Here is a 16,878-nt window from a genome sequence, read left to right on the forward strand (position 1 = left end):
CCCGTTCCAAGCCCCTAATCATCTTAGTTGCCCTTTTCTGAACCTTTTCTAATGCCAATATATCTTTTTTGAGGTGAGGAGACCACATCTGCACACAGTACTCAAGATATGGGCATACCATAGTTTTATATAGGGGAAGTATGATATCTTTTGTCTTATTATCGATCCCTTTTTTAATAATTCCTAACATCCTATTTGCCTTACTAACTGACGCTGCACACTGCGTGGATGTCTTCAGAGAACTATCCACTATAACTCCAAGATCCCTTTCCTGATCTGTCGTAGCTAAATTTGACCCCATCAGGTAGTACGTGTAATTTGGGTTATTTTTTCCAACATGCATTACCTTACACTTACCCACATTAAATTTCATTTGCCATTTTGCTGCCCAATCACTCAGTTTGCTGAGATCTTTTTGTAGTTCTTCACAATCCCTTTTGGTTTTGACTGTCCTGAACAACTTGGTGTCATCTGCAAACTTTGCCACCTCACTGCTTACCTCATTTTCTAGATCATTGATGAACAAGTTGAACAGGATCGGTCCCAGGACTGACCCCTGGGGAACACCACTAGTTACCCTCCTCCATTGTGAAAATGTACCATTTATTCCCACCCTTTGTTTTCTGTCTTTTAACCAATTCCCAATCCATGAAAGGATCTTTCCTCCTATCCCATGACCACGTAATTTACATAAAAGCCTTTGGTGTGGGACCGTGTCAAAGGCTTTCTGGAAATCTAGGTATATTATGTCCACTGGGTGCCCCTTGTCCGCATGTTTATTAACCCCTTCAAAGAATTCGAATAGATTAGTTAGACACGACTTTCCTCTGCAGAAACCATGCTGACTTTTGCCCAACAATTCGTGCTCTTCTACGTGCCTTGCAATTTTATTCTTTACTAGTGTTTCTACTAATTTGCCTGGTACTGATGTTAAACTTATCGGTCTATAATTGCCAGGGTCTCCTCTAGAGCCTTTTTTAAATATTGGCGTTATATTGGCCGTCTTCCAGTCATTTGGTACCAAAGTGGATTTGAAGGATAGGTTACAAACCACTGTTAATAACTCCGCAATTTCACATTTGAGTTCTTTCAGAACCCTTGGGTGAATACCGTCTGGTCCTGGAGACTTGTTACTATTCAGCTTATCAATTAACTCCAAAACCTCCTCTAATGTCACTTCAATCTGAGTGAGTTCCTCAGATTTGTCACCTAAAAAGGCTGGCTCAGATTTAGGAACCTCTGTAACATCCTCAGCCATGAAGACTGAAGCAAAGAAATCATTTAATCGCTCCGCAATGGCACTGTCTTCCTTGATCGCTCCTTTTATATCTTTATCGTCTAAGGGCCCCACTGCTTTTTTAGCGGGCTTCCTGCTTCTAATGTATTTAAAAAACATTTTACTATCATTTTTTGAATTTTTGGCTAGCTGTTCCTCAAAATCTTTTTTGGCTTTTCTTATTACATTATGACACTCTAAACTTGATACTAAAACTTGATTTAACCCTTGATAACTTTTCAAATCTCTTTCCGTAGAACAGTGAGCATAATTTTCCTCACTGTATCCAACAGAATAAAGTTTCTTTCAACTTTTTTTTTAACTTCATACATTTAACTGTAGTAGGTCACTTTAAATCTCCTCCCTCCCTAGGACAGTGAGCACAATTTTCTCTGCCTTTCTGCGTAATTAAGATTTCTTTTTTTAGGCTTGTTATGAGTCTTACCCTTCACCTGTCATGAGAAATCATATCCTAAATTAATTCTTCCATTGTATAGGATATATTGTTAGACAGGAATATATCTTGCAATGAGGGCATCTGTGTGTCCCTGAGCTGAATCTGGTCAAAGAGGAGTTTTTTAATTCTAATTCTAACTGAGATGGGATTTTCAATGCACAAGGAATGAAGGATCATGTCCTGACTTAACATCATAGTTCATTCTGAATAACCTAGCTGTCCTATGTCCTAACAAGGTTATGCTCAAGCTCATAAATATAATAGTATTGGCATAACTAAACATAAGGGAGAAAAGCTAATTGCCCTGAAACATGAGGATATATGTTTCCCTATTGTTCTGTGCAATACAATGTCACAATTAAGTAGTCTTATGTAACTATGTCAGTAAAGCTCTTTGAGCTCCTTGTGTAAGAGATGCTATAGAAGAGGAAGCTATTACCATTGCTTTTATTTCTATTTTATTTTTAGCATCTCTATGAAGTGCTGAGCGTTAATTATCCGTCATGGCAAAAGCCAGATCACTATAAATTTGGCTTTGCTAGTATCACAACTGCTAGACACTGAATATTTTGTCTGCCTTTCATCCTGGATTCTAAAGCAATTTACAAAATGGAATTTTAATTTTATGAATTCATTTGGAATTTTACAATAAAATCATGGACTAGATGAGATTTTAGTGGTTTGAAATTTTTCCTAATGACTCAGCACATGCTATGATTTAAATAATCTTTACAACTAGTTTATCCAGGTTCCCAGACTGTTGGCTGAAAAAACATTTTCCAATGATTGGTCATGTGGTGCTGGTTCAGACCTTGTTTTCAGCTGCTGCTACAGAGATCCACACTCTTCGCTGCAAAGAAAAGACACTTGTAAAAGAAACTGAAAAGAACGAAGAAATGTTAGCTTAACCACTTTGGCTGGAATCAACTATAACCTAGATTGAGAATGAGTGTCAAGGAGCACTGCTTCTCAGAAACTGGAGATATCAGTGGGATTAGAGCTGCAATCCTTACAGAAACTAGGTAATATTTTCAGGGAGAGCTAGGGGAAGAAGAGGAGTCGGTGTCTGGGCCAGGAGGAGGCCAGCTGTCAGGAACCTTATGCAGAGGGAAAGGAAAGGGCCTTGAAAGAGAAAAGAGAAAAAATAAAATTTAATCTAATATTCTGTCTGGAAATACTGTGTCAGAAAAACATCTGCAGATGTGTAACTGTCTAATGCAATTGCGGTTTGTTTCCTTCTGAAAAAAAAATCAAATCCGCTGGTTTAACTTTAAATATTATCTGCTCCTCCCCTGTATTTTAGTAATCTCTCATTACTACATGCCACATTGTAGAGGAGAATGTAACAGTGAGAGAGATTAATAAAACACAGGGGAGGAGCAGATAACATTTAAAATTAAAACAATTGGTGGGTTGGATTTTTTTTTAAAGAAAACAAACCCCCATTGCATTACAGTTAAATGTCCCCAGGTATTATGTTGAGTGTCCCCCTACAATGTGATTACTTTTTCAACCCACTTGTGCTATCTATAACCACTTACAATCAGAACAAGAAGTCCTGTGGCACCTCATAGACTAACAGATATTTTTGGAGCATAAGCTTTTGTGGGCAAAGGCCTGCTTGGTCGGATGCCTCTGACGAAGTGGGTCTTTGCCCACAAAAACTTATGCTCCAAAATATCTGTTAGTCTATAAGCTGACACAGGACTTCTTGTTGTTTTTGAAGATACACACTAACTCAGCTACCCCTCTGATACATCCAATCAGGGCAGTTGCGGGGCTATAGGCGCAAATGGGTATTTTAGGACCCCTGGACGGCAGGATTTCGAAGACAGCCTTCCAGGGATCCAGGAGTAATTAGACCTTTGGGAACTCGTGGACTTCTAAAGATTTTTCAGAATGAATTGTGGCTGGCGAATCCGCATTTTCTGTAAGGGATTAAAAGCCCTCCAGTCTGCTCCCTGGTTCTCACGGCGGGACGGTGTGCATATTTGGGGCTTTCTGACAAGGAAGAGCGGGGCTTGGAAGTTAAACGTTGTCTACCCCGCTGGAGGCGGGGCTGGCTGTTAGGCCCTCTTCCGCTGCTAGCACCAACGCGATCCTGCAGGCAGGAAACACCGGCCCAGCAGAGGCGCTCTAGCCTTCAGGCGTCCCCTCCTCCGGTTAAAGCCCGCGGTGCGTGCTGCGGGGGCCCTCCCTCGCTCTTTTTGTGCAGCGAAGATGGCAGCCGCCTGCAGAGGCTGGAGGTGCCTGCGGCAGCTCCCGTGCAGACTGAGAGCTGCAGGCCAGGTGGCTGGAGTGGGGCTGCTGCGGCCTCAAAGCAGGGGGTACTGCATCCCCTTTGGGACCGGTGGGTACGCACAGGGCCGGGCACTGAAGGGCAGCCGCATGCTGGTGGGGGCTGCTTTTGCCCTGGGGGGCACCTTTGGCCTCTTCCAGACACTCCAGTATCCCCTGAAGGCCCAGGAGCATCTGGCAGAGCCGCAGGCAGCCAAGGTAATCCGTCTCGCCCTCCTCCCTCTAAAGGGTGTCGCTGGGGCATCCAAGTGTTCCTTGCAATGCCTAAGAAACCCGGGGACCCCTGTTGTTTTCCCAGCCCCCAATTTACAAGCGATTCTGAAACGATACAGCCTCCTTGCTTAGTCTGTGTTTTAAACTGCCCCCCCCCCCCATAGCTCCCTTTTGTGGAGCGCAGGCTGAAACCTTGTCCCCTCCCTTCATAAAATGTTACAGGGTGTCATTGAGAACCGTGCCATTAGTGTCTTCCTCACCAGCGGCACAGTTTTCCTCTCCTGTAAGTCTTGCTTCTATTTTTGTTCATTTTCAGATAGTATTTTCTCTCTAATGGCTTGTCCTGTGGTGTAGTTGCGTTTCCAGATTAAAGGGCTACCAAAAAAAAACCTCTCAAATGATCTGCGGATGCCCCCCCCACCTCTGTTTTTCTGTATCTGCAAATCTTTTTGTAACTTTCCTTGGATAGACCAATGCTATTGTAAAAAATAATTTAATGTTTTCAATGCCTATGCATGCATGACTGATAATACAATACGCAAAGAGTGCCATCAGCTTACAACCTCTTAAAAAATATCCCCGTTTTACTAATAACTCTGGTGTATTAAAACTAACACTTAGACCCCATCCCTTTTTGCAAGACAGACACACATGCCTAATTTTAGTCAATAGAAAGAAAATAGTCTTGTGAGTTTCAGTTTTGTTTTCCTTTTGTTAACTTTTTGATTCTTATACACTAGCACAATGCTGTAGTATTTGGGGTGGCAAATTCTTCATGAGAAGGTTTAAATATGAAAATCAGACTTTTTTAAGAGTTGAAACACAAAGATCCTTAATAGTAGATCTAAACTACCCAACAGGATTCTCCTGGAGTTTAACCATCAAAATTGTTTTCTATAATTAAAGAAAAATAGTTGTCAAGAGACAGGGAGAACAGTAACGCTGTAGACATATAGGGCTTTCTGTCAACTGATGACTTGCTGCAAGTACTCTAAAGGGTTATGGAAGTGAGAAACCAAGTAAAATGGTGTTTTATAGTATGTGAATAATAAACAAGGCATATTAAATGTCTGATGTGTGATTTTATTTTGCTTAATATCCTCTATTGGATGCTTTATTCCTTGTGCATCCAGCCTTTTCAGGGAAGATTTGGTACAAAAAAAATTAAAGATCAGGTTCTATGTTTTCAACCAATGTCTTGCAACCATTATTAGGAGAAGGAAAAGAAAAGAAAAAATTATTTCTTCCAGGCATATGTCAGTGGTATTTTTATAATATGTCAGTTGTAGGGTTTGTTGTAGTATTTAAGCGCATTCCACATAAAATCAATAGCATAATCTATAGTGGGCTTCATGGAATATGTGAGACCTCTCCCTTTGAGACATAAAAATTCTGCTTGGGGGATAGGTGGTGGTGGTGGTGTTGTTATGGATTGCATTAATTTAGAGGCTTTACCTTTGGGGTTTTTTTGTTCATTTTGTTTTTGATCCAGAGGAAGAAGTTGTTTTTTTTTTTTTAGCTGAAGTTATAAAGTTCTGGTATTTTCTTCCCTCAGCTCCCTGAAGGTAGCCTACAGTTGATCCTGTACCAGTACAAAACCTGCCCATTCTGCAGTAAGGTCCGTGCCTTTCTTGATTACCATGGGATGCCTTATGAAGTTGTGGAAGTAAACCCAGTAATGAGGAAGGAGATAAAATTCTCCTCCTACAGGAAGGTGCCCATCCTTTTAGCCAATGCTGGAAACACTCTGGTGAGTCTCTGCTTCTCAAAAAAATAACTGTGGTTCTGGGATTATGTTTGGCATTGGGTTACTAGTCAAGTGTGGCTATAGCCTATAGATTGATTTTTTGTTTCCAAGGGGCCTTAGCATCTTCTTCCTCATTTTATGGGTGTATGCTTAGCTACCCCTTCCATACTTGACTTAAACTTTTGCACTCTGAGTGGTGCATAGGTCATTACAAGGCTCCTCCATTTCACAAAACTTCTAGCTGACTCCAGGGGTGCCCCAGTTGTTGTCCTTCAATTTCAGTAGATCTTCTCTACATTGTCTAAGGTCTTCCTCTTTTGCGTTTTACTTGTGGGTTCCATTTTAGAGCTTGTGGACTATGCTGGATGATGGTTTTCTGAGAGTCTGGCCTAGCCATCCCCACTTCTTGATTTGAACGTCAAATGGTTCTTGTCCTGCTTGGTTCCAAAGTTCCTACTTTGTGACAAAGTCTTGAGATTTGATGTGAAGGATGTATCTTGGGCATCTGTTTATGAATGTCTGTAGCTTGTGATTTGAAGACTTTTTAGTATGCCAGGTCTCACATCCATACAAGAGCAGACTCTTCATATTTGTGATGAAGATATATAGCCTCACTCTTATTTTGCTGAGCACTCACAAGGCTGAATGTTCCCTAGCAGTAAGAATTAATACTCCTGCTACAGAGTCTCTCGGTAGGTTTGGGAGAAGGTGAGACTTTAAAGTCCACTGGCAGGATTCATGCAATTAGTACTGAGGTCAATGGGAATTACAGGAAATGATTTTATATCCGGCAACTCTGGGTCCAGGAGGTTGCCAGATATTCAAAAATTCAGGATAATAGAGAGGTGTACATACCAATACCGAACACTAAAGAAGAAGAAGATTAGATATGAAGAAACAAACCAAAATCTATGCAGAGTACTTTATTTACCAACAGTAGTATTGTACCCTGTAAACTTATACTATGTGGCTATATCTACACAAGAAGCCTCTATCGACAGAAGTCACTGTTGGAAGGGATTTCCTGGCAAAGCTTCTGTTGGCAGATCATGTCTATGCATAAAAGCAGATTTGAAAGAGCAATCCGCTCTGTTGACAGAGAGCAGCTAGACTGCCTGGCACTCTCTCAACAGAACAGCTGATCAGAAGCTCTGTAAACAGGACTGCCTGGTGAGGCCCATGGAGTGTCTACACAGCTGTTTTGTTGACAGAACACTGTTGAGAGAGGCATTGTACGTGAACTGGGAGAAGTATAACACTGCAAGCAGAAGTGCCAGGTTTTGTCAACAAACTTTTGAGAAAGCACATTTTGCCAGTAGACACTCCATGTTTTTTCACTGACAAAAGCCCAGTTTTGCTGGGAAAAGCCTCTCATGTAGATGTAGCCTATTTGCTGTATTTATTTGTATTTACTTTCATTATATTGTACTTATGGAAAACGTAGCTAATATTTACATATGGTTAAAATGCTGGTTATTCGAGAGTGCCGGATGGTAGAAAGCCAGATAAGAAAGAGTTTACTGTACTTATAGTCTGTGGGTGAGGAATTACAACCTAAGGACAAGTATTTAACCCTGTATTTTCTAAATATATTGATTTGCCCCCTGTAAAGCTGATGAATCAAACTGAAATCCACTTTGTTTTCTGCTTTTGGGCAGTTTAGTACAAGTAGCAGAGTAGATATATGGTGATAGTAGAGCAGATTTGCCTATGGAAATAAATAGAGGTTTAGGGAAGAAGGGACTTGGAGACTACTTAGGCCCCCAAAAGATCAGTTGGCTGGGCTTGTTATAAGCACCTCTTCCTGAGCTCCATCAGCACCTCTTTTTAAGTTCATATTAATTCTGTTTTGCAGCAACTGAATGACTCTTCAGTGATCATCAGTGTAATGAAGACCTATCTTCTTTCCAGGTAAAGAAACTGGACATTGAAAGTATAGTTGAGAATGTAAATTGCCCTCGGTGCAAACTAGAAGACAAGGACTCATTACTGTTTGTGTGTGTTGATTTACAGAGCTCTAGTGTTTAGGGTTTTTTTAATTTAGAATTTAATATTGCATAAAGAAGATTTAATAAGTTAGTCCAAAAATTAAAATGAATCAAACTTGTTCTGATTGTCTGGGGGGAGGAGGGTGTTGGGAATCCAGTCAGACTGTAAACAGAAGTAAATCAATTTGCTGCTCTTGTAGCCTGCTTTTTTCATTCAAGTTGCAAAGAGCTTGAGTAAAGAATGGAGAAGCTTACACCTTGTACAGCCTCTACTTATATTCCTTTGTGTATGTGATATAGAATACATTAGTATATAGAAATTTAACCATATAAGATTTTTGTTAGCTGCAACTGACTATTCCGGAATCTTGTTAATGCTCGCTGAGGGTTATCTGGTGTGAAAGCTACATGTACTTTCGTTAATTTCATCCATTAAACAATTTCATAGTATACTTGGACCCCCCTGCTCTGGCACCTTTAGGACCTGACCATTTCCAAACGAGGGAGTTTGTTGGACTGGGGAGGTCAGTGTACCTCCTGGCCTCCAGCCCCTGCTCCCAGCCTCTTTTCCTAGCTGCTGACCCTGCTGTCAGCCCTGGCCACCAGGCTTCGCTCCTGGCTCTAGCAGGGCTCCTGGCCCCTCTACTGCTGGACTGCCAGGCACGCCCCATTGTCCTATGCCAGATTTCTCTGGTGCAGGAACATTTGTGGTCCTGCAGATGACAGATGTTGCTGGATGAGACACATTCAAGTGCTGTGCAGTTTAATGTATGTGGGTTGTGTGTGTTTACTGCTTTCTTTTCATGTACCTTAAGTGCATTTTCTGCTCAAGTCTTGTATGTATGTACGTACACACTACATTGTTACGACAATGCATTGCAGTAAAGAGATATCTAGGATGTTAATGTGCATGTGTAGAGTCAATTTTCAGGTTGAAACCACTCTAAAAATGACACATTTATTTACTACCCACAACTCCAGACCAAATGTGCTCAGATTTTGAAAGTTAAAGTACTTGTAGTAAGTTTGGGGGAAGGTGAAACTTTGAAGTCCAGTGGCTTCATTGCTTCCACTCATTGTGCAGGATTCAAACAATTTTTGCTGAATCCAGTGGGAGTTGTACCCTATAGGGAAAGGATTACACCTGAAGGACAAGTATTTTTAATGCTACATTTTCTCTCTAGGCTAGTTTGTTTTTATTTTATTTCCCCTTAATGGCCGTTCTCATCCTGCAACCTAAAAATATGTACCTGTGATCTATCTTTCTTACGTTATCAGCAGTAATAGAATACTACTGTTGGGCTTGTTTACTTTACAGAAGAGAAGACTTAGAGGTGATTTAATAGCAGCCTGCAACTTCCTGAAGGGGAGCTCTAAAGAGGAGGGTGAGAAATTGTTCTCAGTGGCGACAGATGGCAGAACAAGGAGTAGTGGTCAGAAGTTGAAGAGGGAAAGGTGTAGGTTAGATCTTAGGAAAAACTTCTTCACCAGGCAGGTAGTGAAGCATTGGAATGCGTTGCCTAGAGAGGTGGTGGATTCTCCATCCCTTCAGGTTTTTAAGTCCCGGCTGGACAAGGTCCTGGCTGGGATGACTTAGTAGGGGTTGATCCTGCTTGAAGCAGGGGGCTGGACTAGATGACCTCCTGAGGTCCCTTCCAGCCCTATGATTCTGTGATTTCCCCCATTGGACTCTTGCAGCATGATTTCCTGATTGTGCCCAGGGTTATGTCACCTCCAAAATCAGCAAATGTTTTTACAGTCAAACTGCACGTCTGGATGGAGAGGAATTCCGAAAGAGAAAACACAAATTGCACAGACAGTAAACTCCTTCATACCTGGCAATCCTGGGAATAGGGGGTTGCCAGATGTTAAAATATTCCAGTAAATAGAGAGCAGATGCAGGATCCCTATCAGGAGACCCTGCCAGTCCCATGGCTGGGAGCAGGCTGGGGTGAGGAGCCCCGCCAGCAGCCCCAGTCCCAGGGAGTTGGCCAGGCCAGGGGAACTCCAGCAACCCCAGGACTGGAGAGCTCCACTGGCATCCCCAAGGCTGGGAGCTGGTAGGGCCGCGGAGCTCTGCTGGCAGCTCCAGCCCTGGGGAACCAGCCGGGGCTGGGAGCCCCTTGAGCAGCTCGCGGGGAGGCAGGGTAAGTGCTGAGCATGGTGTCATGTTGGTGCTGGTTATTTGAGAGTTCCTCTTGGATGAGCACCAGCTAAAACAGAGTTACTGTAGATGGTCTATAGATTTACAGCCCCTTATGGAAGTCACTATTGTTAGAGCAGCCAGTGTTTTGTTATACCAAAAAGAGGATTTGTAGCAACTGTTTTTCAGTAACACATGGGGAAGACCATGAAGATTCTGACAGTTTTTCTCCCCTCAGGAAGAAGACTTTAGAAGAGATTTTGTCCTTTTATCCTCCGATGAGAGCTGTGAACGAGCGGGGCAAGGAGGTCACAGAGTATGGGAACAAATACTGGCTCATGCTGGATGAAAAGGAGACTCAGCATGTGTACCCTGTCAAAGAAGCTAGGGTGTAAGCATCTAATGTACTAGGGATGGTATCAAACCAGCTCATCTTGGAGAACACAAGCATTCCTCCCAATGTGGCTTTTGGCTTGATACACATCAGACACTCCTAAATACTGGAAATCTTTTGTTTCAAGTAACTTATTTAACTTGCAAAATGTAATACTTTGATATAAATTCCATGCTCTGGTGTATGCTGAGCCCCAGCCTTAGCACCAATTTCCTACTTCTCCTTCTGTCCTCCCTGCCTTCTTCTTGGAGAGGGATGTCCCTTTGGTCTCCTGAGTTAGCCAGAAGGGTCACATCGGATTGATTTATGTTGGAGAAAAACCATGATTATGGTACACTCATTCCTTGTGGGTTATCTAGCCTGCTTGCAGTAATAGAGTCTAGAGCTTTAGTTTGTCTTATCCAGCAGGAGTTTGGCATTGGAGCAACTCAGTGGTGGTCGCAATTGAAGAACGTTACCAGTGGAGCAGACTGGATGGGACCTCTGTTGCACTCCCGTCCTCTGCAGAAGCTCCAGCAATGCTCATTCTGATTTCAGCTGCATCATCTTCCCCTGGCAAAATGTATCCATCATGTTAACTTTTTTTTTTTCCCCAAAATCTACAGGGAGGAAATGAAGTGGCGAGAATGGGCAGATAACTGGCTTGTTCACCTCATCTCCCCCAACGTTTATCGCACACCAAGGGAAGCCCTAGCATCTTTTGATTACATTGTTCGTGAGGGCAAGTTTGGGACTGTGGAAGGCTTTTTTGCCAAATATGTGGGAGCCATTGCCATGTTCTTCATCGGCAAGAGGTTAAAGAGCAGGTAGGTATGATCGTGTGACACAGCAGGAGACAACAAGAAGTCCTGGGGCACTTTATAGGCTAACAGATTTATTGGTGAATAAGCTTTTGTGGGCAAAGACCCACTTCATCAGATGCAATACAGAGTAACACAGCTACCCCTCTGATACCTGACAGCATGAGAATATCTCTTTGTTTCATTGGTTTATAACCACATTTGCCATGAACTTCAAACAGTAAAACTCTGTGTCTCAAACACATTTTAATAGGCATTTTCCCTGTAAATCAAGTGGAATTCGGTCTAAACATCAGTTTTGATACTCTTCTCATTCTGACCATTGTATGTAAATGATCACTACATGTGGAACCATAACATTTGTGAAATTAGACATCCGCAAAGGTAAAATCTCCATTTCTGTAAGGACAGATTTTTAGTTTAACTTTTGTTCTATTTCCCATCACTCCAGTTATAATTGTAATGTTCTTGTACAGTTGAATGTTATTCAGTGTTGCAAAATCCTTTCTTACATTTGAAAATATAAGAATTGGTACTTGTTTGATCCATGCAACTTAAAGTACGAGAAGAGTATTCTTCAATCCAATTTATCAATTGGTGTAACTGAGGAATGATCAAGACTTAACTTATCTTAGAGTGACACACTGAGTTAGTGACTGAGAAGGAATTACTGTCCAGGATTTCTAGAATTCTGGTCTTTTGCTTTAACTCCTAGAACAAATAACTACTTACCCAACTTTACGTCTTGATTGGACTTTTTTGAGCCCCTCTAACCTTCTAATTGAAATACATGATTTAGCATACAAGTTACTTCAGAGTCCTCTTTAAAAATACCCAAGGTTTTCCATTCACTCTCTAAAATGCATTCCTTAGCCCCAGCCATATGTCAATCCATGGGAAGAGTGATGAGAGGGAAAGATTGGAGAGAGAAATGAACCAGTCAGAGGATGCTATATTTTCTCTTAACATAGGCACCACCTCCAGGATAATGTCCGAGAAGATTTGTACAAAGCAGCCGATGACTGGGTTAAAGCTGTTGGAAAACACAGAGCATTCATGGGTGGCAGCCAGCCAAATCTTGCTGACTTGGTAATGCTCAAGACCCTTGGTTTCTTTATTTAAATTATCCTCCATTTATCCATGCACATAATATGAGATAGGTGTGACTATGATTATGTATAAAATATGTATTATATCCTCCTGGTGTAGTGAGAGGATATTAGATATAATATCCTTGGTGTAATATTAGATATCTCATTTGAGTGTGCAGTGGGGGAGGTGAGAGTTGTTGTCAAATGTGTTACAGGTGAGGGCTGAGTATTTTTACTCTATTGCACAACATGGAGATAGCTCAGAAACACACATTCTGTGTTGACTGTGTGTGTAGAAAGCCTGACAGCCAATTGCCCTTCCAACAAGAAAGTATATCTTGATAATGCCCTGCTCTGGGAAATCATGCTGTTTATAAATCAATCTGAAATATTGACAAATGCGTTTTAACTAAGCTTCCCTTTCTGTAACTGGACATGAGCTCTGTTGATCTCAGTTTAACTCTATAGCATCATAAGCTTGGCATGCATAGATCAGACTTCATTACTAGCTCTCACAAAAAGGTCTTGTCTACATTTACCTTCACCATTGATCTATTTACCAGTGTCTTGTGTGACAGAAGGTCAATGGGAGCCTCTCTTCCCTCCATGCTGCATACTTGTCTCTCGGAGCTCAATTTATCACATCTACAGTAGACATGATAGATTGATGGTTGGTGGACTGATTGCTGCTGTATTAATCTACCACATAGTGGAGATAAGGCCTATGTAATGTTGGTGGGTTTTGTTTTCCTCCAAAGCTATGTCTCCACTAAGCACTGGACGCTGTGCCAGGTCTTACTGTCACTATCTATTTCCTCTGTCTTCCCAAAATTATGTGCACTTTGTTAGACCCTGCCTATTTCTCCAGCTAATGGCTGTAACTGTCTCAGTAATCTCTGCTAATCAGTCTGGGAGACAGAGAAAGAAGTAGAGTTTTGGGACACTTAAACCTGAAGTCCCATGCCATGTGTGTTTGAAATTTAATGTTACATATATTAATTTCCAAATTATCTCTCCCCTCTCTTGACACAGGCAGTGTATGGGGTCCTCCGAGTCATGGAAGGCCTGGAAGCCTATGATGACATGATGACTCATTCCAAGATTCAACCTTGGTACCATCGCATGGAGGAGGCCATTGGGGAGGCCGAAGTCACCAACTGGCAATTGCTGCAGCCACCTTGTTAAAATCAGTGGACAGACAAACATTAAAAAGGAAAGACCTTCCATTTATTTTTAAAACAGACTACCCCCTCCTTCTGGACTGAGATGCAAGCTCACAGATTGTCTGTCTTAGAGGTAATAAGGAGTTTTGTGAGACCAAGTGATCAGGAGGGGATAAATGTGCACAGCTAAGTACGTTAGAAATTTAGAATAACAGGAACATGCAAAATATGCTGACCTTGGACCTCTCTGGAGAGGAGGGTAAGTTCTGATTAAACATCAGTGTAACAAACTGACTTTTTCTTTTGGTGAGCCCTTACTAAGCATCTGCTTTAAAAAGATGCCACTCTACTGGGTAGTGAACCCTGCCACAGAGGCAAATATTTTAGGTGTGTCCAGGGTTGAATTCAGGCTGTATTTGCACCTGTCCAGGTTATCCTGAATGTCTTCCTATTTGAGATACTATGTAACTCTTAAATGACATTAAGATTTTGACCTTCAATAGCATCCTGTAAGTATAGGTAATGGGGAAATCAGCAGGGATCCCATTTCATGATGGATAAGTCCTGCTGTCTGGAGACCACATACTTCCAGTCTTCAGAATGATGTCCATTTAAACTGTTACTTCAAGAGCTGATTGTGTTTTGTCAGTGATAATACAGGCCTATTTCTAGGCAGTGTATGGCATGTGGGGCTTCTCATCAACCAGTAGAAAGAGGCTCAAAGTACAACCTAGGCTGAAGAAAGAATTGTTGCAAACTGATTATTTGGCAAAAGCAATTGTGAAAGAAAGCTTTTATTTTTTTCAGTTGTTACATGAGAAATGTGTGTGGAAATAGTCTGTATGATGATCTATCATACTGGGAAGAGTGAGTCCTAGGAAACTCTGCAGTCCTCTGTGGCTCTTCAGCTGTTTCTGTAATGCAAGAACAACAAAGGCTTTACTATACGGAGTGGGAGCCATTGCTGTAAACTATGTTGAACAGTGAGAACTTACTGGAACTAATATTTCCTCACTGAGCTCTGGCTAATACTAGAGAAGTGCAAAATTGCCAGGTGGTACTTCATGAAATAAGGTGCAGGGAATCCTTTCACTTCTGGCTGCAGGATGGAGGGTGAGAGATCCTCTGAATAGTCTGATTTTTAATTTTCTTAGTTATCTCCTTGGAACAGTTCTTTCAAACGCATCATGGGCACTTTTCAAGTAAAATGGTTATCCAAAATATTGTGGGTGCAGATGTCATATGTCCTCAATACAGAAACTTGTACTTTTTGTTAGCGGAAGAGTGCTTTTTGCTCTGTTATAAGAATCAATGTGTGATACAGGTGTGGATTTTTCTTTTGTACAGAATCTACTGTATTTATAGATGCTTCAGAAGGAAAGTGAGGTGCAAATTCTAGTCTGGACTGGAGTAGCGGTTGGAGAGAGTGTATTGGCAATAAAAAAACCAAAACTGCTGCTACTGTGGCTGGCTGAATTTATTTAATTGTGTGCTTAAAGATGGTTAGCTACAGCTACAAGGTAGTTCAACAGTACAATATTTTACTGTTAAAAATTAGGGTTTTTTTTCATGTTTGAAGCAACTATGGCTATGAACAGGGGATGTGTGTTTAAAAAATGAAGGTTGATATATTTAAGTAAACAAAAAATCTGCCCCCTACCCCCAAAATATTGAACAGTTGTCCATCCTTCATGAGGGCTCTGGAACCAGCATTTACTGATGTGACAAGTGCGTAAATGAGCTAATATTGGTTCAGAACTGCCCACAATCTGAGCACTTCCCTGGACCCCAATCCAATACCCACACTATCCAAATGCCTGGAGTGAGATTCCATATGGCCAGCTTTCAGCAAGAATGTGCCTTTTTTTTAAATCTTGCGTGGCTATTTATACAGCAGAAAGGGCCAGGCCCAGGGGGTGGAAGACAGGGGACCCTGCAGCGTGCCCCCGCCCTACTGTGACTGCAGGGCACAGCCACAGAGGCCATGGAGCATGGGGTGTGCAGACAGGGGCTGGACTCGATGGCTTTTTTAGGTCTCTTCCAGCTCTGTTGTTATATGATTCTAGGTGCCAGGCCCAGCTGAGAAGGGTCTCAGTGCTGCTGTTCTCATCTGGGGGCATTGTGCCCTGCTCCAGGCCTGGCTCCAGGCAGTCAAGGATGCATTGGTTACCTTGGAACAGGTACTGCAGCTTTCTGAATTAGACTTTGAGCACCCACTTGATGGCAGGGAGGTGATGCCTCCCAGCATGGTGCACTGTAGCCTGGAGTCCACCTGCTGGAAGAGGAGCCTTCCCACCAAGTTGGCAACAATGAAGAAAACCACGCAGCATGCACAAAAAAAACAGATGGTCACAGTAGAGGCAGGACACTGTCAGTAGCCCCAGGGCCCCTAGGTGCCTAATCACTGGCACTGGTGCCTACAACTTGCTGGAGTAGCCAGAGCTGTAGCTTGTGATCTTCCCAGATCATCAGCCAGCAACAGCACAAATGGGGGTGGTGGGCTGCCCCAGGAGCAGGAAGAGGGGGTCTGCCTGCTCCATCACATTCAGCTCCTTTTTATGGCTGACCAGCTGTGACTGGCCCCATAGGTGACGGTTGACCAGTACATGGTTCCCACCATGATGCCAGCCACAGCAAAAAGGTTGGTTCTGGACAGGATCTGGTCCACCTGGTGAAGGAAATAGAGCCGGGGCACCAGCATGGAGAAGACAATGCGCCCAATGTGACTCGTCCCCCCTGTGGGCAGCTCACACTCCTGGTGCTATTGTGTTTCTGCTTCTCATCCAGCCAGCGCTGCAGGCAGGCCTGGTGTGCCTATATGGTGAAGCCTTTGCAGGGGCAGGGGCAGACCCACTCAGTCGCCTGGTCCTTGCGTGCTGTGGCGAAGCAGACCCAGCAGTGCCTCTCCTCAGCTGGCTCTGCCGTGGCAGGCCGGGATCTGCCCCCAGCCCTAGCCAGCCAGTAGCTTTGCCTGTCTACGAGGTGGGCGATTGCTAGGACACAGATTCAGTTCTCCTGTTGACATAAAGGGAGTCTGGAATATGAAATTCAGCCCCCCTAGCAGGCGAGTGGAGGCCTCTTCTCCTATATCACCCCGCTTCCCCGGGGCCTGATTCAGCCAGGGGTGCTTAGCTACCTCCCGGGCCTGAGTCAGCCCCCAGCAGTGGTGCTTAGCCCCTCCCCCGCGGCCTGATTCTGTCCCCAGTAATGGGGCTTAGCCCTCCCTCTGGCCCTGGCTCAGCCCCACAACGCCCGCTCGCGTGTTGCCCGACGTTCCCATAGTGACACGTCTCGGCTCTCCTCCAGGA

At 43.0% G+C, this 16,878-nt stretch overlaps 1 protein-coding gene and 1 pseudogene across 2 annotated transcripts; one reads left to right on the forward strand and one right to left on the reverse strand.

Annotated features, from left to right (window-relative positions):
* The first annotated feature begins 3,930 nt into the window (after window positions 1-3,930).
* Window positions 3,931-15,027, forward strand: PTGES2 (prostaglandin E synthase 2). 2 transcript variants are annotated; one of them, XR_012648365.1, is made up of 8 exons: window positions 3,931-4,229; window positions 5,800-5,994; window positions 7,847-7,902; window positions 10,361-10,513; window positions 11,122-11,322; window positions 12,288-12,405; window positions 13,440-13,703; window positions 14,918-15,027. XR_012648365.1 is itself a non-coding variant. In XM_075015563.1 (7 exons), the coding sequence occupies exons 1-7, from the start codon at window positions 3,954-3,956 to the stop codon at window positions 13,590-13,592; spliced, it is 1,152 nt and encodes a 383-aa protein (XP_074871664.1). In that variant the 5' UTR covers window positions 3,931-3,953; the 3' UTR covers window positions 13,593-15,027. The 2 variants fall into 2 exon arrangements, 1 of the variants encoding a protein (XP_074871664.1); XM_075015563.1 differs by having other exon boundaries at window positions 13,440-15,027.
* Window positions 14,381-16,850, reverse strand: LOC142024121 (E3 ubiquitin-protein ligase MARCHF5-like; annotated as a pseudogene).
* Between the last annotated feature and the right edge of the window lie 28 nt (window positions 16,851-16,878).

This window comes from Carettochelys insculpta, chromosome 21 (genome assembly GCF_033958435.1).
Source record: "Carettochelys insculpta isolate YL-2023 chromosome 21, ASM3395843v1, whole genome shotgun sequence".
Taxonomy (NCBI): domain Eukaryota; kingdom Metazoa; phylum Chordata; order Testudines; family Carettochelyidae; genus Carettochelys; species Carettochelys insculpta.

What these genes read in the sequence shown, in the direction of transcription:
- PTGES2 (XM_075015563.1), top strand. Translation starts at nt 3,954, where the DNA reads ATGGCAGCCGCCTGCAGAGGCTGGAGGTGCCTGCGGCAGCTCCCGTGC. An exon ending in AAGACCTATCTTCTTTCCAG is followed by an intron (nt 7,903 to 10,360) that starts GTAAAGAAACTG and finishes TTCTCCCCTCAG; the next exon opens with GAAGAAGACTTTAGAAGAGA. An exon ending in CCTGTCAAAGAAGCTAGGGT is followed by an intron (nt 10,514 to 11,121) that starts GTAAGCATCTAA and finishes CAAAATCTACAG; the next exon opens with GGAGGAAATGAAGTGGCGAG.